This window comes from Opisthorchis viverrini, assembly GCF_000715545.1.
Source record: "Opisthorchis viverrini unplaced genomic scaffold opera_v5_382, whole genome shotgun sequence".
In the NCBI taxonomy this organism is placed as follows: domain Eukaryota; kingdom Metazoa; phylum Platyhelminthes; class Trematoda; order Opisthorchiida; family Opisthorchiidae; genus Opisthorchis; species Opisthorchis viverrini.
In genome coordinates this window covers 68275-94764 of record NW_008752042.1, presented here as the reverse complement: position 1 = coordinate 94764, position 26490 = coordinate 68275, and the positions used below count along the sequence as shown (strand labels likewise).

The window sequence follows — 26490 nt, the reverse complement described above, 5'->3', positions numbered from 1 at the left end:
TGACAGTGTGGTTGTCAACCCACTTAGGATCATTAGAAAAAACCGGGAGGTAGGGGGGTGGAACCCCCAACCGACCAAAGGTCACAGCATCCCTCTTACACAACTATCTTAGCACTAGCTCATCCACACACATGGACAGAAAGTTCAAACGACGTTCAAGAGGGACCATCAAATAAACCAAACCAGAAGAACTAGACCCTAGGCTGAACCCAAACACATGTAGGTCTCCCCACCGACCCAACACTTGTTCAACCACTCTAACACGCTAAAATTCCCTCGGCCGACACCCAACAGAGATTTAGCTTGACTTAACTGATTGGTTCTCCTTCCGCCTTAAATCTCGATCAACCTCGGAACCTATTCACTTGGCCTGACGAAGCTTTTGTGTCAAAAGCGAAACGTTGCCCAGCAATAAATCTACCGATTGTCACCAAACTTTTTCGAAAACGATAAGCTATGTGGCGTTCATGGAAAAAAACAATCTTCCAAATGATATTTTCAAACTGATCGTTACGTGGAAATTGATACCTCATTGCAATACGAGTTCGAATTTTATAACTTACGACTGCGTTGACTGAAGCGAGGACTACCGAGAAAGTTTGTTCGTCCACCTATTTCCAAGTCAAGAATTCCGTAAAGCTTAGAAATCATAAATTAGTTTGCACTCAGGGAGAATGCTGTGTGCTAAATGGAAATAACCAGGTAATTCTTCTGGAACAAGGGCTACTTGTGCAACTAGGATTTTATACTCGTTTGCAAACCAAGTGGAGGTAAGCGGGAGACTCGACAAGATATCAGATGAACCTCACGTCCATAGTGAGCTTTAATTAATGCATTGCACTAAGCCTGGCTCAAGTTTCAGTTAGGGTGATGTTAATGATATCGAAGTACTCCTTGGCATCCCTATTACCGAAACAATACACGTGAACACTTTCAGGGCGGAAACCGTTGACTGATTTTCAGGTACTCATGGGGTGCGCAAATCCTAATAGCAATGAACTCGCTCCTCGGGAGGAGTTCTCAAACTAATCGCACGTACGATATGCTTGATACCCACGTACATGATCACAGCGTTCCTGTCGCCAAACACGCCGTGGTTCTTCGATTTGTCAGAAAGGATATGATGAACAGTAGTTTGGAGTTTTTTTTGTTGGTGATGCTTCAGTGCCTCATGTAGCGACTAACACGGTCAGACTTTGTCACTAATTCCGAAGTCGTGCTTGACAAGGTGATAGATGAGATACCCGTGTGCACATCGAAAGAAACCTCAAAGATGTAGATTCCATATGTCTTCCTTTGCCTTTGCCTTTATCTACGGTCGACCCCAGAGGTCTTCGACTTTGATGCCACTTTTCATCTGCCAGAAACAACCTTCGGAGCCTCGATACCGTTGAGTAAAACAGAATAAAATCTGCCACGAGTTGTGAAACCGGTCAACACTTACCATCGGTGTCATAGAGAACTGGAGGTAAATCGTATGGTACTGGAAAAGGGATGTGGTGTGTTCTCAGACCAGGTATTTGCTTCAGTGCATCCAAAGGTGTTGCTAATCGAGAAGGAGTAACGAGACGGAAGCAGTTGGCTTTCTCCTAGAAAACAAGAAACCTATGAGGTTATAGCCGCTGGTAACCATTGTGTGGAATTTGATCAAAGAGTGGGAAAGTTTCGCCCGAAGTTAGTCGAATCAGTGGGACACGAAAAAACAAAAGATCACCTCACTCCCAAGAGTAAGTGGAATGCAGGACGAGAATAGCTAATATGACCTGCAAGCTACGTGCAGAAGGTGCTGGGTCACTCAATAGAAAGATGTGTTAAGAGTCTGCATTAATTCAAACCATACACCTGTAAAGAGAAAGGATTTGTGCAGAAAACATGAGAAATAAATAATCTCAAAAAGAAACGTAATTACATAAAAGCCAACCAAAAACACAATACGCAAACACGTGACCTCAGGTTTGTAGCACGAATGCTCCAGTGACTGAACTGCCGTGGAATCTAACTCCACCTCACGCACATGCCCTTGAGTTCCAAGTTGATTCCCGACATATCCGCCTATTAATACAGCACTTGTCCTGTAAGCAAAATATTGCGAGTCTACGTCCTGTCTGGAGACATCAGTCACTCCGTTCGCAACACCTATGTTTGGCCTCCTATCTTAGATGACAAAATTCCTCGTACTCTCCATACAAATTCGAACCAATTCCCTTTATGATGTCTGCGTGGTATGTGCGTCTAATTCACTGTGGAAATCACCAGAGGAATACGAGTGGCACCGAGGAGGACTGACTGTTGATCCACCGAGCAGAAATGTGGTGAACCAGTTTCGTAGTCGATGAAATAATGAGACGAACGCTAGAGGGTCTCCAAAACCCTGGTGTTCAAATAGTCTGTGGAGAAAACCTTGTCGACCTGGAATATGCAGACGACATCGTTCTCATGTTCGAAGAGGAGGAATAGGCGCAAGTATTCTTGGATGAACTGACCAAAGTCATCCCGTCCTTTAGTATGCACTTTGCACCTACAAAGGTCATTCTCGTGAACATGCAGTCACTGAACACACCACTTACAATCCAGGGAGAGGTACTGGAAGTTGTGGAGCGCTTTACGTATCTGGGAAGCTGTGTTAGTCCTGATTGTAGTGTGACAGATGAGATGAATGCACGAATCTGCAAGGCTCGGGCCGCGTTTGCTAATCTGAGACACCTATGGCTTATCCTTGGATCTGAAGGGACGTGTGTATCAAGCTACAGTACGAGCTGTTTTGTTGTATAGATGCGAAGCTTGGCCTATTCGAGCAGCAAAACTGAGACACCTTCAGTTGTTCGGCAATCGTTGTCTCAGAAGTTGTTCGGCGTTGTCTCAGAACCATAGCTCGTGTGGGTTCGTGTCAGCGAGTCCGTAATGAGGCAGTTAGAAAGCGCGTTTTCGGTTGGTTGTCTTCGAATGCAATGCTCAGCTGACACAGTACTCCCATGATAACTAGATTGAGTTTCGTCCGGTGGTCTTCGTCATTTGTTTTACAATATGTTCGGGTCCTTAGTGTAGGCTCAACAAATCCCGGGCACTCCTAAAATGCCTAGTATATTCATTAAAAAGAGATGGGTCAAAACAACACTGAACTCAAGTACATACATGCGAATCGGTATTAGCATTCGCGGTGGCTCACTATGTACAGTATGTAAAACAATAAACTACAATGTAATACACCGTACATAAACTGAATGTGGTAATGAAAAAAAAGTGCTCAGCCTGGCAAACAAACAACAGCCTCTCTGTGGCTAATCTTTGACGCCCAGCTAAGGTCACTGTTATGGACACAAACAGTTGATACTCACAGAATATGCAAAATAATGTCTGGGGGCAGCAGCATACATGAGAGAGACTCTATGCACATACAAATGATCAACCACTGTTGGGCAGAAAGTTGGTGACAGAAAGTCTATTCTAGCAATTGAGTTAAAGCTCCGAAGAGTCTCTGTGTACGACGCACGTTCAGTCCAGTGAACACCATATACCCACCTCCCAGTGTACGTGAGAACTGCTCAAGTGTTGGAGGTTGCACCGGTAAATGCTCATTACAGGATGACAGACTGAACTAACATTCGGTGGACCTGCAGCTTGGTAATCGGTTACTGGCCAAGATACCGCCAAACCCGTTATTCGAATTTGCCAAAAGCCACGCTACCGTTAGCAAAACAGGACCTCTGCTCAAAGTCGACGATTAGGCAAACAGACAATGTGCTCCTGATGTAACGGAAGCCCGTTGGGTACACATAAACTCTACTAGGGTCATTGTGGGGGAAAAGGCGAAGGGGACTGCACTCGACGCAGAAAGAATACCTTCTTGGCGATGATGCACAGCCTATACTGCGTGCCGACAGGCGATGCAGTTCACTACGCAGTTATTCGCAAAGAAGATGGTCTAATGGATCAGATTCCTTGCACTAAACGTCTACCATCAAACAGACATTATGAAGCCGATCTTCAAACTATACGCCAACATTTTCATTCATGAAGGTCAATAGACAGTTCATCAAGCTCCACTGTTTTACGCCAGTGAGGGTTTTAAAATCACTGGAAGTCAATCCATTCGTTTGCGCCGTCTTTCTCTTTCTGTCATGCAGGCTTCGGTTGAGGTTGATGAATTCTGGCGGATGACCGTCGTTGGAAAGACTTAATCACAGTGTTTTTCATCTACGGAGTTGAAGGCATTCTTGTCCTGTAAGCAAAATATTGCGAGTCTACGTCCTGTCTGGAGACATCAGTCACTCCGTTCGCAACACCTATGTTTGGCCTCCTATCTTAGATGACAAAATTCCTCGTACTCTCCATACAAATTCGAACCAATTCCCTTTATGATGTCTGCGTGGTATGTGCGTCTAATTCACTGTGGAAATCACCAGAGGAATACGAGTGGCACCGAGGAGGACTGACTGTTGATCCACCGAGCAGAAATGTGGTGAACCAGTTTCGTAGTCGATGAAATAATGAGACGAACGCTAGAGGGTCTCCAAAACCCTGGTGTTCAAATAGTCTGTGGAGAAAACCTTGTCGACCTGGAATATGCAGACGACATCGTTCTCATGTTCGAAGAGGAGGAATAGGCGCAAGTATTCTTGGATGAACTGACCAAAGTCATCCCGTCCTTTAGTATGCACTTTGCACCTACAAAGGTCATTCTCGTGAACATGCAGTCACTGAACACACCACTTACAATCCAGGGAGAGGTACTGGAAGTTGTGGAGCGCTTTACGTATCTGGGAAGCTGTGTTAGTCCTGATTGTAGTGTGACAGATGAGATGAATGCACGAATCTGCAAGGCTCGGGCCGCGTTTGCTAATCTGAGACACCTATGGCTTATCCTTGGATCTGAAGGGACGTGTGTATCAAGCTACAGTACGAGCTGTTTTGTTGTATAGATGCGAAGCTTGGCCTATTCGAGCAGCAAAACTGAGACACCTTCAGTTGTTCGGCAATCGTTGTCTCAGAACCATAGCTCGTGTGGGTTCGTGTCAGCGAGTCCGTAATGAGGCAGTTAGAAAGCGCGTTTTCGGTTGTGCAACGGGTACTTCCATTGAAGAATGTGTCCAGCACCAAAAGCTGTGTTGGTTGGGACATGTGTTGCGTATGCCTAACCATTGTTTGCCGAAGAGAGTGCTGTTTCCCATGCCTAATTCGGAGTGGCGTAAACAGAGAGGTGGCCAACCCTTGACTTGGAAGAGGAGTATGAAGGAGATCACGAAGCGCTTGGGTGCTGTCTGTACTACTCGCCTTCCAGGGTGGGGACCGCGTGATCCTCATTGTGCCTGGTTGGAGACACTACAAGATATGGCTGTCAACCGATGTCAGTGGCGTTCTTGTTGGCAGTTTCTATCCACATTGCCTGAGTGAATGTCTGGAGGTGTAGGCACCTCGGAATGATTGTGTTAAGCTAGCACTGAGTCCCTCCCCTGTCCACATTTACTCAGTGAAGCATCGGTGTTGAACACTGATGCCATGCTGTCGATTGAACCAGTTTCGAATGCAAATGCTCAGCTGACACAGTACTCCCATGATAACTAGATTGAGTTTCGTCCGGTGGTCTTCGTCATTTGTTTTACAATATGTCTGGGTCCTTAGTGTAGGCTCAACAAATCCCGGGCACTCCTAAAATGCCTAGTATATTCATTAAAAAGAGATGGGTCAAAACAACACTGAACTCAAGTACATACATGCGAATCGGTATTAGCATTCGCGGTGGCTCACTATGTACAGTATGTAAAACAATAAACTACAATGTAATACACCGTACATAAACTGAATGTGGTAATGAAAAAAAAGTGCTCAGCCTGGCAAACAAACAACAGCCTCTCTGTGGCTAATCTTTGACGCCCAGCTAAGGTCACTGTTATGGACACAAACAGTTGATACTCACAGAATATGCAAAATAATGTCTGGGGGCAGCAGCATACATGAGAGAGACTCTATGCACATACAAATGATCAACCACTGTTGGGCAGAAAGTTGGTGACAGAAAGTCTATTCTAGCAATTGAGTTAAAGCTCCGAAGAGTCTCTGTGTACGACGCACGTTCAGTCCAGTGAACACCATATACCCACCTCCCAGTGTACGTGAGAACTGCTCAAGTGTTGGAGGTTGCACCGGTAAATGCTCATTACAGGATGACAGACTGAACTAACATTCGGTGGACCTGCAGCTTGGTAATCGGTTACTGGCCAAGATACCGCCAAACCCGTTATTCGAATTTGCCAAAAGCCACGCTACCGTTAGCAAAACAGGACCTCTGCTCAAAGTCGACGATTAGGCAAACAGACAATGTGCTCCTGATGTAACGGAAGCCCGTTGGGTACACATAAACTCTACTAGGGTCATTGTGGGGGAAAAGGCGAAGGGGACTGCACTCGACGCAGAAAGAATACCTTCTTGGCGATGATGCACAGCCTATACTGCGTGCCGACAGGCGATGCAGTTCACTACGCAGTTATTCGCAAAGAAGATGGTCTAATGGATCAGATTCCTTGCACTAAACGTCTACCATCAAACAGACATTATGAAGCCGATCTTCAAACTATACGCCAACATTTTCATTCATGAAGGTCAATAGACAGTTCATCAAGCTCCACTGTTTTACGCCAGTGAGGGTTTTAAAATCACTGGAAGTCAATCCATTCGTTTGCGCCGTCTTTCTCTTTCTGTCATGCAGGCTTCGGTTGAGGTTGATGAATTCTGGCGGATGACCGTCGTTGGAAAGACTTAATCACAGTGTTTTTCATCTACGGAGTTGAAGGCATTCCTGAGTCTATAAAACAGACATTGGGTGGCTGGTGATNAATTCTGGCGGATGACCGTCGTTGGAAAGACTTAATCACAGTGTTTTTCATCTACGGAGTTGAAGGCTTTCCTGAGTCTATAAAACAGACATTGGGTGGCTGGTGATGTTGCCGGGACTTTTCTTGAATCTACTGTGTAACAAGCATCAGGTCCATTGTGCTGTGACCAGTATGAAATATAAAGTTTTCTTCCGAGGTGTGCGTCGAACATCTCAGCCGTCAGGCGGTTTAGTAGCACCAATACCAGTAGTAGCACTGCTACCTCTGTAGTTGTTCACTTAAGTCTTGTTTGCCTTCCCTTGATTGATTAGCACGGCTAGAGCAAATGACATGTGAGAGTTCGTGTAAGAGTCACTTATTGGTCACACATCAGTAACCTTAAACGTCGAACTAGAAAAATCTTGACGGTGACTTGTAGGAGAGAAACGAGAGAAGAAACGGGAGAAATTTACTTGAAACCGTCCCGGAACGAACAGAACACCCAGTTCATATGATCGAACCATAAGTTGACTTCCATCCTTTACGAATGAACCCCAAGCGGCTTTGGACAAGTTCGCACTGATAATCAACAGAAATCGGTAAGAAGTTGTACAACCAACAGAGAAATGGTTCACACAAACAAAAGATCAACACCGTGAACGAGTAAGAAAACCGTTCGAATAATTAGCTGCTTCCTCTGAATGTATTAGAAAGAAAATATTACGCATCCAACAAGAATATCGATTTCTGGACATTTACAGAGCCAAGCAGAAAAAAATGCACTAAATATCACCATAACAAAATGAAATCCAAAGAATCCATCAGCAGTGAATGTCCCTTCCAGTACCGGGAGTTGAACTTAGGATTACTGACATGCGAGGCTAGCTTGTTATCAAGAGCCAAGGTACACCGAACGTATTAGAATTATCATTTCCGAGCAGGCGAGCGCGTTCACACCTGGGCCATGTGACTGGTTTGTCTAACTGCCAAATGACAATCCAGTAGCTGCATTGATGGTCTCGATCGCTTGATCCGACTGTTAAGCGCAAAAAACTCACTGGACAATTGTTGATTAGTTAAAGGCGTTTCCTCAAGCCTGGTTTGGTCGCTCTCTATGGTTAGGCATGCTGTAACGGTATGCTGAGTCCTCTGAGTACAGATTCACATACCCATCTGATTGCTATTTAGCATGCAGATCTACACCATGGATGTCATCCATCAAGTAGTAACGCAAAGTGGTAGCAAATCAAGTTCTTGTAGTCCATACTAATTCTTTTTTGGATGAAGTGGATTAAGTTTGTTCAGTGATCACTGCTTTCGCGAATTTACGCAAACCCGTTCCTGCTGTTTACGCGCTATGTACATGTTTGACCATGACGAACGTTGTAATTTCTGTGATAAAAGCATTATCAGCGCATACCACTGGTAATCCTCCTACCCAATTCCTCAACCGCAAAAGCTGAATAACAAAGGTGAAGCTAATTGCGTTGCAGATTCAATTAGAGAATTTGATCCATCAGCATTTCCACGTGATCGGACAGTGATCCTTGAATAAATCCTGATTGCGTTTGACAATTTGCGTGCCCGCGTCACGTGCCGGGCAGGCTCGAAGGAGGGATGTGTCAACACCTACTGTGAGTTGAAATTAGCTAAACCAACTAGCCGACCACCTTTGTTTTTCAATCACAACTTTTAAGGACTGGTGTAAAAAGAAACCTCGTCAAATCTAAACCCGATGAGCAACAGATCTTAGTTGAAATACATGAAACGATCTCAACTATTCGCAACATTCCAACCCTATATTGTCGCCGTTAATCGACTTACGCGGATTACAAATGACCTGATTGTTGCGTCGACAATCTAAGTGATGTCGCCCAACCCCGTCCCACAGGCAGGACGAATGTTATCTCAACGCACAGGATGTGGCTCTCTGGAATGTAAGCTCGCTTTGGATGCGTGCCGTCTTGATTACGTATGAGTGTACCAATCACTGCTTGAAAGCGCCATTTTCCCCAGGTCTTTGTGACCTAATGTCAGAACCGTTCTTTTTTACGTGCAGAGTGTACGAGATAGTTAGTGACCGAAAACAAACGTCTAAATTACACACCAATCCATCAAAAAGTACATTTGAAGGTAGCCCGCTAATCCTTATCCCTGAGTCATCCCTTTGACGGTATCCGTTGTTACTTCAGCAAAAGATCGCAGGACGGTTGAGTGTCGCACAAATCCAGTTAGTGACGCAAACATTGCGACTCACTTAAAAATGAGGTCAGCCAAGGGTGTACGACCTCTTTGATCCGATTGATGTGGTTGAATCTATGGCTCTAAATTCATGGGAAAGGAAGTAATAATGGATGGTTGAACAGGCAAACCTATCGTTCATTCCAAAAGTAAACGACGATGAATCCTCTGGAAATAAGAAAACGTTTTGCGGATGAGCAGCGAAGTGCGTGGTTTTGCTGGGAGTGAGTTCAGAACGTCCAACTTTCTACAAATCAAGCGGTCTCATTGTGTCCCACGTAGGCCTGACGCCTCCGTCCTGCATCGGTTCTGCAAGCAACAACTGCGCATAATTCGGAGCCGAATCCTCAGGCATCTCGAAGTCAATATATAAGCTTCGCACCCAGTCTATCTGGCCACCATCAAATTCCGCACTCTGAAGCAAGCAGTATAACAAGCCGATCTTGTTCTCATACTGGACACACTTGACATTGATGTGTGCTGTCTACCAGAGAGAGGAATTTAAGATACAAGCACAGTGGTTGAGCTAACTGGCCTATTACTTTCCACTCGATTCCGGCTGCGCACCTCTAACGAAATAGAGGCCGCTGCGACAGGATGAGCAGGGGGTGGTATCGACCTAATTGATCGGGCGTAAGCATCCTTGCTTGACTGAATACCCGTTGATGGTTACCTATGCGGGCTTCACCCCACAACGTCTCTGAAGAATTCTCACAAGCGGGAAGTTGATTGATGTCTGTTTGTCGTGTCTGCTTACGTCACAAATGAAAGTAGCTCTGACACAATCAACGACAATCTTTATAACGCCCTGAATACCCTGTTGCGGTGAGCCAAAAGCCCAGATATCGTGGTGGCTGCCGGAGATATGAATGCAAGATTGGGCACCCTTAGCGCATCTTGCACTCAATTAGGTGGTCGACATGAACCGGACCCGGTGCGCGCGGACAATCGTGAATGATTGCTTCAGCTGTGTGCTGACCACAGGCTATTTTATGGAGTACTAACAGTCGAAATAGCCGAAATCGACTGGCAGCACGGAGTCTTTCAACGGTGTGCCGGCCACGAAGTCATATCGACCACGTTGCCGTCAGTTACTGATGGTGTGGATCAATAACAGACTGCCGCTCGTTTTCGAACATATTTAGTGGCTTTCGACCGTGGAAGGTGCGAAAAAACCGCCTGGTAACTGCAAGTTTGGCAGATCCGGATGTTAGATGAATTTACCAGAATCGTCTTCTACACTCTCTTCCAAATGCTCCACCATCGTATGTGAATTCATACTTGTTAGGAGGCACTCCTAACGAACATATTGCTCAACGTTTCTCTCTCTCTCTATTTCAGCCTTTCAATGGACTGTTTTGTTCCATTCCATTCTTGATTCTTCGAATCTCGACATTGGCTATTCAGTTGCTGCAGTATAATTTCCTCAAGGCTTTTTGTCTTCTCAAATTCGTGTGTAACTGACAAGGTTGATTGACAGGTCAGTAGAGGACATAACACTGGCGACGGGAACCCTTCACGAAACCAAGAATGTCAATTTCAGCTGAGGATTTGAAATCAATCTTTCAAGAAAGACAACAAGCGCAATTTGAACAATCGCAATCGCGAGTTAACCAGTCTATCACTCAAATCATCAATCTCCAAGCTTCAGTTTCATCTCAAAGTGGTAGTCCACTATCGTTTGCAGATTCCACTGCTGCAACTACAACTGAACTTCACTATGAGCCAGCATCTGGTCTCACCTTTGATTCGTGGTACAGCCATTGGGAGGATACGTTCTTGAATGAGTTCACCGGCAAAGATGATGCGTGGAGATCCCGTCTCGAACACAACCGGTTCACTAACTTTATCCTTCCACAACACCCAAAAGATTTAACTTTTGAGCAGACGGCGGAACAACTTCGCGAAAACTTTGGTGACCAACATTCATTGTTTAATGTCCGATACAACTGTCTCAAGTTGGCCAAGCGTGGTGCCAACGATTACGTTACTTTTGCCGCTATCGTTAATCGCGAATGTGAGAAATTCCAATTGCAATCGCTTACAGAAGATCAGTTCAAATCAAATGCCTCCGTCGCTGGACCTCACTCTTCTCAGAAATTAGACGTTCGCACACGATTGCCAATCTGCATTTGATAACGCGAAGTCATAACTTAGTTCTAACTTGCTTCTCACACATTACAATCCAGTTCTGGACATGAAAGTGGTTTCAGACGCATCCACTTATGGTACTGGACCAGTTATCTATCACGTTTTCCCTGATAAAAGTGAAAAGGCAATAGCTCATGCAGCCATATCCCTCACAGTTACCGAACACAATTATGAACAAATTGAAAAAGAAGCGTTAGAGATGGTTTTCGACATGAAGAAGTTCCATAAAATGCCAAATGGTCGTCATTTCACGGTCATCACCGATCATAAGCCGCTTTTCGGTATTTTCGGATCAAAGAAAGCTATCCCTATGTACACAGCAAATCGGCTGCAACGCTGGGCAACAATGCTCTTGGGTTACGATTTCTCCATCAAGTACCAATCAACTGATGCGATGGGCCAAGCTGACGCATTATCAAGGCTAATGGATTCTCAGCGTCCACAACTGGAGGATGCGGTTATCGCATCAATAACAGCGGAACCGGAAGTAAATACTGTGCTTACTACAGCAATCCACGTTTTACCAGTCACTTCTGCGCGACGCCAATTTCCATGATCCATTACTGCAAAAAGTAATACATTTTCACCGCACACACTGGCCTCTAGTATGCCAAGATAAAGAGATTCAACCGTTCTAGCAACGCCGATCTTCGCTCTCCGAGGTCGATGGTTGTCTTCTGTTTACAGAACACGTGGTTGTGCCTTCAGAACTCCAGAACAGTGTTCTCAAACAATTTCATTTTGGACATCCCAGTATCAACCGTATGAAAGCATTGACCCGTAGTTATGTTTATTGACCAGGCATGGATAAACAGTTGAAAGAACTTGTTCGAATGTGCTCAAAATGCCAACTCTCCGCAAAAGCCCCTCGCAAAACAGCATTGTGCTCACGGCCAAACCCGGAATCTCCATGATCGCGACTTCACATTGATTTCGCTGGACCCATCAATGGACAGCACTATCTGATATTGGTCGACGCCTACAGTAAATGGCCAGAAGTATTCAGCATGACCCACGTTGCTGCTTGTGCTACTATTGCCAAACTACAAAATGTGTTCAGTCGCTTCGGAGGGCCAAATACTATTGTCTCTGACAACGGAAGTGCATTTACATCAGCAGAATTTTAAAAATTCCGTAGACAGAACAGCATCACATTTTAGATCACCACCGTTCCATCCACAATCAAATAGTCAGGTGGAACGATTCGTGGATACTCTCAAAAGAGCACTCGCCAAACTCAAAGGGGAGGGGACCACACCGGAAATAATCGAAATCTTCCTGCTGAGTTACAGAGCGACACCAAAAATCAACTCTCCAAACGGTAACTCCCCCGCTGACATGCTATTTAACCGAAAAATCCACCTACCCATCGACGTCAATCGTCATAGCTCACGTCCATCAACCTGTCATACGAATGCAACTGAACCCACAACTCCAGTCGTACGAACAATGACTTCAAAGGGGAGGTGTTAGGAGGACTGCCTCCTAACAAACATATTCACACCTTTCATTGAAGTGTTTTGTTCCATTCCATTCTTGATTCTTTTGAATCTCGATATTGGCTGTTCAGTTGCTGCAGTGCAATTTCCTCAAGGCCATTTGTCTTCTCGATTCCGTGTGTAACTGACAAGGTTAATTGACTGATCAGTAGAGGACATAACTCAATTGTACAAACCTGAAAGAAACAAGTGCTTACTGCTTTCCAGACTATTTGATTCTGACAGGAAACTCAGCTGAATTCAGCCGAATCTCTCGTTTACAGTGAGCGGTGTATCACGTCCAGATAAGCATGATTGTTCATCCCTCATCCCATTTGAAATGACCTATTCAACCAAGGAATCCAACCAGAGTTGATTAGTTATAGCTTGGTTCACCGACTAGTTCCAGGAGTAACGTTCTCAACTGGGTACTTAAAACTGCGCTATACCACGGGAGTAGTAGAATTTGTATTCGAATCGCTCTTGTTCGAACAGTCATCCTCGTATAACGGCGTGATCATTCTCCCCATCGCCCGAACGCGTTTCATTCTTTGATGAGATTGCTTGCTTGGGGGGTCTTCGTAAACGAGAAGCACTGTATTCCGCTGCATTACATGGGGTGAATGGTGCAATGAGTAGGACAAAAGGTTGTCTTTCAGTAAACGCCTTTACATTGTGAATGACCGCCTCAACAAACTGAACTAATTGTGGTTAGGTAAGGGCCCACGTTCACATAGCGATGGCGTTTTATAAGTGACGTAGGAGGAAAGCGGTTGCTTATGGTTATGTGTCTTCATTTGTTGCTGGAGGCAGACATGCTATATGGGTTGGAGATCATCGATTATTTTGCCAGGACCTGGTCAGCGAACTCAGGTTAGATTTTTTTTCCTGTTTTGTTGAGGTAAGTAACCAGAGGGTCACACATGAATCAATGAAGAATACGTGATTTTGCAGTAGCGACGCCTCGACTGACAGGCCGAGAAACAGGTCCATCGTGTAACATGCGGCCGATTCACTCGGATACCGTGGGTAATAAGTTTCTCCTTTGTATCCACAGGACAATCATTTGATGGGATAAGGTCATCGACGTATCCCGTCTAGAACAAAGCTACTTTCTTCATCTTTACAGAACTCCATTCAAACTTGATCCACATAATGGTAAAGCGCAAGTACCGGCGAGACAAGGCGTGCTTAGATAACCACTTTAGGAACCACGTTCTACTGATGCATCCCAATAGTTAAGAGCGGTATCCTATAGGTGACCTCACACCTAGATCAAAAGATCGTCTGCTTCCATGAAACTATCAAGTTTTATCGACAGAGACCACGTGGAAGCGAAGACTTAACATTTTGGTTTGGACAACACGCACACAGGGCTTGTAACGTACTGAATTTCCGAAAAAGCACAGTAATGATTTCAAGAGACTCCTACTAAGACAGGTTACTCGGCCTGAAGAGGCAACGATAGTATTCGATGCCAACCAGGATTTGGTGGTTGGCTTTCAAACGGAGGCTAAAATATACCTTTCCCCGTTATGTCCTATCTCCGGGATGATTGTTTTAACGTGGCAGATGAGCCTAATTCCACGCTATCGAACTGCTGGAAAGTACTGCACTGCACGTATGGGAAAGGGGCCCAGTAAGGCGACTGTTATACCTGACTGCAGTCCCCGCTCCAATGCCGGAAAAATACTTGATGACAAGGAACACAACAACCTTATTGGAACAACTGAGAGTGTGCGATTGATCCAGGCTGTCTGATAGGCGCTTAGTGAACACTATGAAATACCTGAACACTCATCACAGTCGGTCCTGCATCTGCGGCGTGCCTGAACCGTCATCGGCGTTTGCTCGATTGATTGAGTGATTCACTGGATGCTTGCCGGCTTCCCTACTGAGATTTTGGTGGAGGGTCTCAGTAAGTTCCGGACATTCTGGGGTTATTTTCGATAATCTGACCTTCCTGACAGTGACCTAAAATCCCTACTGTAGTCTCGAAGGTATATTCACTCACGTGAGAGCATGCACTGTAAGACTATTCAATAAGTAGTCAAATAGCTAGTTCGCCTAGCACTGATGTTTTTCCTCACTTACTCTGCTCTTGAACTCTTGTATATTATGGTGAAACTGGTTGACGTCGTGGTAGCAACGGAACTGCGTGAAATTGTCACACCTGATTTCATATTTTTACTTTGTGTATTACATACCTATTAATGAAGTAGGTATTATCACGCCTGCTTCATCAAGAAACAACGTCAGCGCTGGATGAGATAGCACAAGCGTCAAATGCAAGCGAATTTCAACGATTAAATACAGCCCGTCAAGCAAACACTGAAAGCTAACGAGGTCAACCCACCTAGTTAACAAAAACCAGCTAGCATGCGTTCCGTCATTTGATATGCGTGTGTAGGATTTGATGTGTGGAGCCGCTCGACTATGTGGGCCAGCGCGCCATCGGTGTAGAAATTGTCGAAGCCAAGACTGTTTTTCAGCTGTCTGTCGGCTGTAGGGGAGGCAACCGCCAGCAGCATATCCCTCCAAACTGTTGCGTACATCATCCACACACGGGAAAATCTGAAGCATGAACTTGCAGGTTAGTAAGCAATACAAAGTGCCGGAATAAGTCGTACGCAAACCTAGTAGTCGTCTTATTTGGATGGGATTGCCGACAAGTAGTGAGAAAGCCTATCAGACCACCTGAAACCCAATGGCTATGCAGTTCTTTTGATAAAAGGAAGATTTAAAACTCTTATATGGTAAGCAGTACCAACAGCAGTCAATGAGAAAGGTCAGATCAAGCCCCTATGTAGGTTTATTTTTACTACCTTCAAATATGTGATGACAATAACTTATCGTCCACAACTACTTCTCTCCCGCTTTCTACAATGTGATGCTTTTGTGAATTGAGCGTCTTTACGAGTGAATCGCGCTATTCCTTTCTTTCAATCCATACCTGGGTGACTCAGCTAGGGACATGGTATTGTCAGTGGTGATCTTAGCCACGAGAGGAAACTCAGAGGAAACTTGCTCCGTTTGTTGAAATGATTGGATAAGGGTTCGAAAATATAGTTCAACCAAAAACAGTAGACAGGTGAGACACGCAAGCACATGTGTCCTAACATCGCAGAAACTGTGACAGCCGTGAAAATGACTCCAATTAAACAAGCAGATTCTGCGTTGGAACCTATGGGAAGCAGTTCGAATCCCGGCAGAACATCATAAGGTTTGTATTCCCTTCTGAGGTGAGGATAGCTCAGACCCAGTGCAATATGCCCGTGATCCATCAGACACAGTAAGGTGGAATGACTGATGTTTACAATGTTAGAATTTTCTCGGGTTTGCATTGGGCAAACGGAATTTCAGGAAAATTGTCCCGCAAAGTTGCTGTGGAGTGAAGTGTTTTGTGATCAGATATTTGGAGGAAAGAGGCTTCGAAAACGATTGTATGTAGACAGCGAATTGTGTGCCACACAGTAAATCAAAGAACTGAATGGTTTGCCAGTCATATCAAAATAGTTGGGAATTTCTCACCGCAGAAGTGAAGTCGAAAGCCATCCCTATTAGAAATTATCACCAATGCGCATTTTCCGATTCCCCAGCGTGGTTCGAACTCATAACTTAAACGTTCCAACACCTGACCGTTCGGCCTCGAGCGGATGCTCAATAGTATAATTAATCCACACATCACATGGTACTGTGTTGACTGTCTCCTCGAAGGACGAATTGTCAGACGGAAAATTCAATTGCTGTGTGTATCATTACCTACGCCAAATACCTTGTTGATAGTATGAGGAAATTTTGAGTGTTGTGAGATGCACTTGGATGGTGATTCCCAGCGAAGATGAAACAGCTCTACGGTTGAAGTTGGTCTTGGGGACATCACAACAGAGCAAAGAATAATTTACCTTTCTAAGTATTCTAAGAAAACTGAGCTGCCGATGTTGCCGAGAGCACAAAGTTGGTTGTTAGTGTTGTTCTAGATGGATCGGATCAATGAGAAATTCTCTTTCATAGAGGGAAGTACTCCCAAAGTGGCTGAAAACTCTTTGACAGCCTACGACCGGTTTCGTTCTTCTTGTAACTCATCATCCCAAAGTGCTGAAAACTCTTTGACAGCCTACGACCGGTTTCGTTCTTCTTGTAACTCATCAAGTAGGCGGTCCTCAGTTGATATGCAAATGAGTATATTTATCGTTAACACTTGCGATTCAGTTCGCAACATCGCAAAGAAAGCACACATTATCTTGCTCAATTTCAACCGTGGAAAAGGGAGATTCGATTCTCAACAGTGCCTTCCAAGAGTACAAGTACTTTGATATTGTTGATGGTTTCCACACTGCACACAGTCATCGCAAAAGCCAAATCTGCTACGATGGAAATATAGTCCCCAAATAGTTTCTGTCAGATGGAGCAATGGAAAAACCGCGCCAGGATTGCGCAATTTTCCCCTACGGAATGCTAGCGTCTCGACAGTCAATAGGAACAAGTTCACCTCAGCTGGTAAACCACGTCCAGAAAAGAAAATGTGCACCAACGGTAGGAAATGTACGGGTGAACCTAGTTTTTAGTGGTGCGTTAGTCCTATCCAGTCGTTGGTGAAATGGTCAAGGTGTCCGTATCATTTGTCGAGCCAGGACGACGCCCTTTTAAATGCAGTTCACCCAAAAACTCTGTTATTCATGGTTCGGTAAGTATTTAAGTTAAAATTTAGGGCAAAACTACCCTAATAGAAGTAGGGTGGCAAATATCCCGACAAACAGCATTAACTGGAATTATTCTTGCCGTCGCACACTTTGAAACGGATCTGTTGGACTGAAAAGATTTTTACCACAAGAATTTCAACGATTTTTTTAACACCTACACATCCGCTCCTCCTCATCACCGACATCACCACAATAGACAGTAACACTAGTGTCGACATTGATGCTTCACCACAGAAGCTATTTGTCTTCAAAACCATAAATGCATGCTAAAAGAACATGATGGTTCGGTCATTCTGATGTGACTATATATCCAAAACGTTCCTTCAGACATTCTGGACAGGACACTGCCCCTATCTCACAAGAGGGAGGCGAATTATAGCTTAGCTTTCTTAGATATTCTGCTTAGGACAACAAACTGACCCGCGCTATCCACTGCGAAGTAACCTAAGGTGGTCAGAACATCTACCTCTAAAATGTTCTACCACTGTTTAAAAAATGAGCTTATTCAAGACACTGTCCTATAGGTCAAGGGCCACTCGTAATCCCGAGGGAGGAGAGTTCCCCAAATGCCGACCTTGATGGCAATTTTCCGGCTACGCAACTAAGACTAAACCAGTCCACATTCGTCTTATGACTCTAAATTAGGCTCCGGGAGGAGAAATTTCTACAGTTTGAGTCATCCGTCAATCCCTCTGAATCAAACAAATATATCACTCATGCACGAACATATTCACCTGTCCCGAAGTGGAAGTTCAAATGCATCGAGCGTGCTCCGGAAGAGGAGTAGTAATACGCACGAATCGCAAGTCATATATGTGTGGTATTCAAATCCCAGCATTTTCAAGGACACACAAATCTGGTCAATCATCGATCCGTTGACCCCCGACGACCATTCGCTGTTCCGATGCACAGTCGAACATCTCGGTTACTCGTGTTCCGACTACTGCTCATCCCCTGAATGTCTTCACGTGTTCTTTCCAACTTTCGCTTCCAAGTAGTAAACATGAATGTACGTTCTACGTGAGCGGCAGATGAGAGTAAAGTAAACTTTGGCATCATTTACATCTTGTCATGGTCTAGATGGAATTTACAATCTGTCTGCGATTAACTGAAAAAGCTGCGAACACCAAATTCTCAACGCCTAGCTTGCCCTTGTGAGTTGAGTGACCAACTACGTCAACGATCGAGGAAATATTCGAGCAAGGACCATATTTCTGCGGACAATCAGGCCTTGATTCTATGGCTTCTGTTATTTTGAACAGTGAGTGAAACTCAGTACGTTTGGCTGTAACGATATAGCGGAATGAGACCGAAATCAGCCATTCACAAAATGGTCAATTTAGTTCTACCTGAACGTTATTCCGTGAATGAAAATTGCTTTCGGTCAGATTGCTGTGATACTTTCTACTGTGGATTTACGTTGGCGAAAGGTGCATGGTGCAAACAGCTTCCTACAAACAGGGAGCAAACTGAGCATCGCTAAACACAGACAGGTTAACAGTAGCATTATTCACCCAAGGGAGGGGGGGGGGTAAAATTTCGATGTAGCTTTTTTCCAAAATATAGTTTTTTTGTGAGGAATTCCTTGATTATAAGGCAACACTATGATCATCCGTTTAATAGCACCGATAATGTCCCTGTAATTAAGGTCTTTAAATCAAGGTTTCGTCGAACTGATGTCTGATAAATACCCAAACAGGACCGTGAAAGGTGAGGAATATCCGCATAACCGTGCGAAAGTAGCCGCAGAATTTTGTCGTATAAAGAAAGTGACTGTCCATAGATTCGTTTACGCACGAACAAAGAAGAACAAGGGAAAGAAAAATGTAACTTCGAGGCCAGATTTATCATCTGATTTATCTGATTTATCAGATTTATCATCGTACCCCAACTTCAGAATGCAAGGGAAAATAAACTAATCGAAAGTTTACTGAAGGCTCTACGAGATATGACACGTGTTTAAAACCTAAAGGCAAGTATAGCAAAGCTAATAACAAACCCTGTGAAAAACTGCAAAGCTCTAGTGAGGTCTCGGAATCCCCGACACAAATCAAAGATATCGTCACAAAGCCTCAAAAATATCAAAAATCACGTTGATTGCTTCTGAAATCGGTAAAAATAGGCTCATATGTCTACAGGCACATTCCTACAGCGACAGAAACGTTACGGTGTCGATTCTAACATTCGACTGATTTACCGAACGGTATCAGCCACATCGTCAAAATAGGCAACCTTTACGGGCCTGAAGTACTCGAATCTACATCTATCATTCTTGGATCGAACGGCAATGTCCGGAAATAAGTTCAGTTGATCGCTGTGACCGGCTCCAAAAAACAGCCGGCGAACGAAACCAAGGATCAGAATGGACTGAGCATCTTGAGTAAGGATGAACCCATCGATGTCCGGACTAAGAACTTTGAACAAAACCTTTCGTGGTCACCCACTGCCACTCATTTGGAGTCTACAACTGAAGAGGGATTATAAATGGCGGAACCTGAACCCCATAGGGCCTCGAAGGTTTATAATTGCATGTGTTCTCTCAAGAACCACGGAAATCCCGGTCCAGATGACCCCCCCACTACACTGTTCAGAGGTGGAATGAAGTCCTCAGTTAGCGCTTGCTGGCCGGTATAACCGAACACGGGGTCTATGGCCCGGATAGATGTAGGGGATTCGGGCACGTGATTACGTGGTCAGATGCTTCAGGCACTTAGTCATGGGACAAGGCAAACGACTGTTAACTTTTGGTGGTCTCAGAACGTATCCCGTGTTTCTACGAAAAAGAAGTAAAAAACTATCAAAATAAAATAAATCAGCTGTAACATCCTTTCGGTGCCTAGCTGCCACCCGAAGGAAGCACGAGGGCTGGATTACTGCCAGGTGCCCCAAGTAAAGACAGGGAAGTTGAGAGATAGAGGTCGGATTCAAACCACGGACATTTCGGTCAGTATATTCGCGCTCTAAACACTAAGCCATCTCGCCCAGTGCAGGATGGGAAAAGTTTGAATTTCAAATTCAGTGTAGATTGAGGACAAACCAAAACGTTTTCAGACCCGAGAGTTGGCCGTGCATGAAACCGTAAAGTTTCTATTTATACTTTCATTTTTCGGGTTACCTGTTATGGTACTTGCATCCAAAGTTCATACTTAGGTTAAGGTATACCGTCAACCTTTCGTCTGTAGACTACCCGTAAACTTTCTTCTCGGAGATATTTTTACATGTTTACAGTAAACACAAAACACTGAACTTTTTTTCGAAAAATCACCTTGATACGAAGTACGAGTAAGAGGAACAGATCTCAACGGTGATACTACTGATGGGGAGGAATGCGAGTAGTATGTTTGCCCTTGTAAATTCGCTTTGCGTCTATTAAAAAGGGAGATCTGTTGCGGAATTTGTGGAGTCGCTTTGTAGCATTTGCTGGGATTTGAGCACAATGGATGTGTAAATGAATATCCAGGAAAGTTTAGGAAGACGCGTTCAGGAGGAGATTAATGTCTAGGTTATGCAAATTAGACTTTTGCTTCCTTGTCCGACAGTCTGTAACTGGTCAGTTGGAATTTTCTAATAACTCCGCAGCGAAGGGCTTCTTTTCACCCCACTTTATCCATGAAGGGCAATTCACACACAATCTTCAGTGTTACACTTACACTGGATCAACAATATTTGCTTCAGATGATCCATATGTTAATGATTATCACTAGGCTGCTTGTATTTCGTACAAAAGGAAGGGAAACCAAAGGATCATACCAAAAAATGCGGCCTTTCTTCAAGGGAAGCTGTATTTGGACATTAAACAAGATGTCGGATCAAGTTCTCCGAGAACAGAAAACGAAGCTGACGCCTGTTTTAAGGCGTAACTGGTTAGCTGAGATCACCGGCCCACACATTCCATGAGGGAGTGATTCACTTTTAGGGACAAACCGCAACCCACAGGCCGACTGTATTCCGACTGGTTGTTTTATCACCAATTCCTCTCACGAGAAAGCACTCTGTGAGGTGAAACGGCTGGCCGAACTCGCATTTATAAAAGGATACAGACCAAGTTTATTTTCTTCACCATCCAACCAGATGATGACACGATCAGAATTCAGCAAACGACCTCAGTAACGAGGACCTAACAGAAGTTGAAAATTCGTCTGCAAATTAAGGTAGTTATCGTGTGGTTCTAAGCGCTCTTCCATTCACCATATACTTCAACCGAGCATGCTGCATAAAAGCATCATCATCAAGATATTCTCTATCAGCCATCGGTCAGTCACGCAATGGACCTGTAACTTTGACGTCTTAGAACACCCGTGCATAATTACGTCAAACTCAGTCCGAAAACAGTAGTTCGAAAATTGTTTGGCCTGTGTGGGCTTTGTTCATCCATAATGCTATGCACAATACCAGCTTCCGATTGCGACCTTGGCAACGTCAAACCAATTTAATCGTATTAAAGAGATGGTCCTTACGTGAAGATGCAAATAGAGGCGGACAGTCATATGTTTGTATTTGACAGTCGTCAAATGAAAAATGACAAGATGGAAAAAGTATGGTGGCACGGTAAATGATGTGGAATCCTTCGAAAACACGAAATAACAAGCAGTGTTTTCGTTCTTCTTAGCTGTGTGGTATTTTCTGTGATAAGTAAGTATGATAAGATAAATGGGTAGGTATTTGCTCTGACTTCGTTAACCTACCACATCAGCTTCAGGTAAGCGCTACAAAATGAATGAAACAAACCGAAAAAGAACCAAAGATGGGGTGGGTCCGCCATACTGTTGCGGCGTTAACTGCTGCTATTCGATGCTCGTGGACTTTAGTCCTCTACTTGTCTTCAAAAATCTGGGGTCAAACACTAAAGCCAATCAGGAGGGAACTACATGATTTGAATATTATCTCCACCAGCATAACATCAGTTTTCGGCACTGATGCTTCTCTGTCGTATAACCATATTTACTAGAAATTGCCTAACTCAACGAACAAGCTAACGACCGTTTACTAGAAAGACTGATGGTGGGAAAATAAGAAGAAAAAGACCTAGTGATGGCGTGCCAATCATTCTGAAGTTTCCACAACATTCAGAAACAAATCCGCTCACCTTGGGTACAAAACAAACAACGAGAACGCTACTGACATCGAAAAGCAACCATATCTCGCAGTATCTCCAAGCATGAAAAGATGGGATCAAGCACAACCCTATCCTGAAAGGCGAGTCAAACCAACAAGTAGATCAGACATGCGCTGATTGAATAATGCGGGGGAGCATAATACTGACCAGGAGCTTAATGACGCTCGTGAGAACATGTGCGATCCTAAGCCTCCGAGGTAGTAGTAGGTTCCAAGTTCACCGTTTAGGGTTCTATCGCTGTTCGACAACCTCACTGAGAAGAAGCAGATGACCAAAAGAATTGTTCTCCAAAGTACAAGGCCCAGTGGTCAGGGTGTCCTTCTTTTTTAATATGTTCGTGCCAGTTTGATATTTAGTTGTTTGGATCACCAATGGCTTCCGGGGATTAGTCCCACAGGTCTTAGGGTATTACTCGCATCTTTCATTTCTTCGACCTTCTGTGTCCACAGCCTTAGTGGTAGCCGCACACAGTGAGTTTCATAAGGATTCTGACAATTCGTCAGGACAAATCATGTTCAGAACCCGCGAGAGCATTCCCTGAGATTCAAGCTGCGCAACTGTACTGTCCAATATAGAATCTGCCACAAACAGAACTCCCGGCATTGTGGAAGGATGTGGCGACCTCTTCCCAGTAAGAAGTGATATCTCACGGTGAGGTAGTTGGAAGAGTCCAGATGACGGTGCTAATGATACGATACGGATACGAGGAATCCTGTGGACAGATTCATACGCCAGGATACCAAATAAGCGCAAAAGATGTTTGTGCGCGTGAAAAAACGATTGACGAAATCCCTCATGCTGTTTACTTAGAAGAACAGCACAGTATACGTTTGACAACTACGGATTCTAAGAAGACGCATTTGCTACAACATAAAAATTGCATATCCAGTCAGCCTATTATGTAATGCACTCACCATTCGCAGACCCCGAGCACCTTTACCAGCCAAACTTGATGACCACTGAGTTGTTAACCACGTAGTGGGCTGCGCACCCAGATAGCCTATGCTCGAAAACTGACCAATCAGAGGCCACGATGAGGGTACTTCAAGAGTGTAGTCCCGAAGTAACTGGAATTGATATAAAAGGGTACAACTCTGTCAATTAACCATAAATCTAGATTTATCCAAATGAAATGTTATTCCTTGAGACAAAACGGCATTTGATACAATCTGGAAATTCGCTGCATTAATGAGATCGAAGACAGAACGCTAAATCCTCCACAAATTTGATCGCAGTCAATTGGATATAGGAAGAGAGATAGATGGGATAGAAGGACTTACACTGGCTAGTCTGGGGTGACCAAATTGTCTCAGAGAGGACCCAGCATGCATGCCAGACACCGAGCCGACAAGGAATACCCTGCAAATGGAAGTGGAGACATCGCCGATGTAAACAGTGCACAATGTTTCATTAGATTAGTTACGAACTGTACTAGTTGACCAACTCTCCCTTGCATTCAAAGAGAAGTGAGTCCGGGGCACACTATATAGCTACATTCAGTTGACAGAAGGAGTGACAAATTCATTAGCAGGACAGGATGGATAGCAGTTTGCAGTGTGAAACTCAGTTCGCTGCGTGGAGCTTAGTCACTCAAAGTTAAATTCAATCAAACAATACGTTTCGAAGAAAGGTCAGAAAAGATTATTGGTGTGACACCAGCTAGTACCATACCAATTTGCCAAGCGACGACGCACCATTCGCTTTGTCCCTGACCCGCGCAGTTGGGTTAGCTTAACTATCCTCTAGCGCTCCTGTTATAAAGTGGTGCCAGTACGGCACCTAAGGGTATAGATCAAAAACTCTGATTAAGACTCACAGAAGAAGGAAGAACCCCCACACAGGACTGGTTTCTTTTGTGTCCGAATTTCCCACGAATAAACTACCTTTAATATGGAACATTAGGTTACAAACGGGTCCGTGCGAAAATGCAAAAACATGGTTCTGGTCGCTCAATGTCAGTTAGACTGTACTAGAACAAACCTTGTAGTGAAAAGGGTGTCGACTGACACAACTCTAGGTTTCACGATGGACTATCCCTTGAAGCAAGTAGAGAATGTATTGAACATTCGCGTTGGGTCACAATTCTGAGCAAAACAACTGAAGCCTCAAACCCATTACTTGTCGTTGAGTTTTGTTCACCCCCATGTGCTGCTGTCGAATACTAACCAGGCAGGAGTTAACGATCGGACGCACGTTTGATTGCGGTACTCATTCGTAGCAGGAACTACGCTATTTGATAATGAAAGTAAATTTTCGATGTGGGTAAACACTAAAACTAGCGACTGTTGGGAAACCATGACTTAGTTACGAACCGAACAACAGGCAGAACCAGATGGGTGAGGGCTGAGAAGATGATTTGGATTTATGGCATCAAAGCCAAAATCGACTCAATTCAATGCTTCACACGTTTTAGTAACTTAAATCAGATTATGAAACCATTCAAATAAGGATCGAACAATTGAACAGAGCAAACAACTTCAGCATATTAGTGAGTTCAGTTAGTTTCGGATGTTTCTTGGTTAAGAAGACCACGCAAACACTACTCATAAGTATGCTAAAAACAGTTTCACCCATCTTAGGACTCATCATCATAGTCCCCGAGTTTCCGTCAGGGTTAAACATCAAATTGTACGTAACCGAACACTCATTTGCGAATCACATTGTTAACGAAAGACTTAATTTGAGTCCCGCGTCACCATCAACGTAACTTGCAATTAAGTGTACTTTGTCAAGGCCGAATACCATTTAGATCAAATTCTCTGCATGAGGTTTCAGTAGGCTTCATAATGTTATCAAAAAGGGACACTTACTGTTATATGGCTAGCTACGACTGTTTCGTCTTGTTGGGGTTCACCATCATTTCGACGGCTATATTGACCCCAAACATTCTGAATGAAAGTTTGCTCCATAGGAAGGTTGGCTAACCTTCAAAACATACAGCAGATCATCTCTAGATGACGAAATCTACTTTAGGTAATCCGATTCCGACTATCTCTTCAAGTGAAGACTTCTGCAGGAAGATCCAAGTGACTATGTGAGATGGTATCCATTTACGGGGGCTAATTAAATTTCCAAGCGGCGATTTGATGAGATCCCAGATGGAACTTGAAAACACCTTTCTATCAATAAACTGCACCTTATCGACAGACTCTTGAAAGGCGACGAAGTTACTGTCCGCTCACTAAAAGTCATGCAGCCCATTTGTTCAGCTGGACTGGTGACTCATGACTGACCAGGTGACTTGTATCCTGATGATTTACCGGTGATTGTGTGTGAAATCATCTGCTTGCCTGCTAATACGATTCACCCCAACTATCAATAGTAAATCAAGTTAACTACCCAGAATATGCCAGCTGGCTGACTGCATGAACTCACCGAATGGGGCTGAAATCATACTGATGCAACTCTTCAATCCACTCGCCCAATGGTGAGCTGGGAGTACCAGCAACAGTCGAACCATATCCACGTAGGTAATTGACAAGATTTTCACGAAATTTCGTATCGGAATCCGTTTCGGATGACGTACCACTCTTACGGAGCAGTTTTGGACTTAACCATATTCTGTAGGGACGGAAGTTAAACACACTAAGGTAAAGCTACGTATGTGACAAACAGAAAACGGGAAATTATGCATTCAAGGTACACCGAAAATTTGAATCGCCAATATCTCTCAAGACTAACGCGCGGTATGATTAAACTGCATCACTCATTGCCCAATGAAATAGAGCCACATTCTTTCGAACGTTTGTTACGTTTGATTGTTTATTGATGTATATATATATATATATATATATATATAATACGGAGGTCACATCTTGAAAGAGTGCAATATCTTACCGTAGCCCTGATTTTCTAATATAAACCAGCGCATTGTATCGTGTTTTATGATATGATTGACTTACGGCTCCCGTGAAGGTGTTTCTGATTCCGATCGGTCATCACAAATACTAAGACTGAGTCGAAAATAATAGCTGCTCTTGTGCTGTGTTCCT

The 26490-nt window shown here is 44.0% G+C and overlaps 1 protein-coding gene across 1 annotated transcript in view; it reads right to left on the bottom strand.

The window, feature by feature from the left end:
• T265_15195 (hypothetical protein) overlaps window positions 1–26490 on the bottom strand; it is a gene marked incomplete at both ends in the record, with an annotated part of 41763 nt that overhangs the window by 3936 nt on the left and 11337 nt on the right. Inside the window, 6 exons of the mRNA XM_009176998.1 lie at window positions 1445–1589; window positions 7283–7388; window positions 15036–15253; window positions 23413–23565; window positions 23779–23857; window positions 25874–26059. Coding sequence (XP_009175262.1) covers window positions 1445–1589; window positions 7283–7388; window positions 15036–15253; window positions 23413–23565; window positions 23779–23857; window positions 25874–26059 — 887 coding nt within the window. The remainder of the gene's footprint in view (window positions 1–1444; window positions 1590–7282; window positions 7389–15035; window positions 15254–23412; window positions 23566–23778; window positions 23858–25873; window positions 26060–26490) is intronic.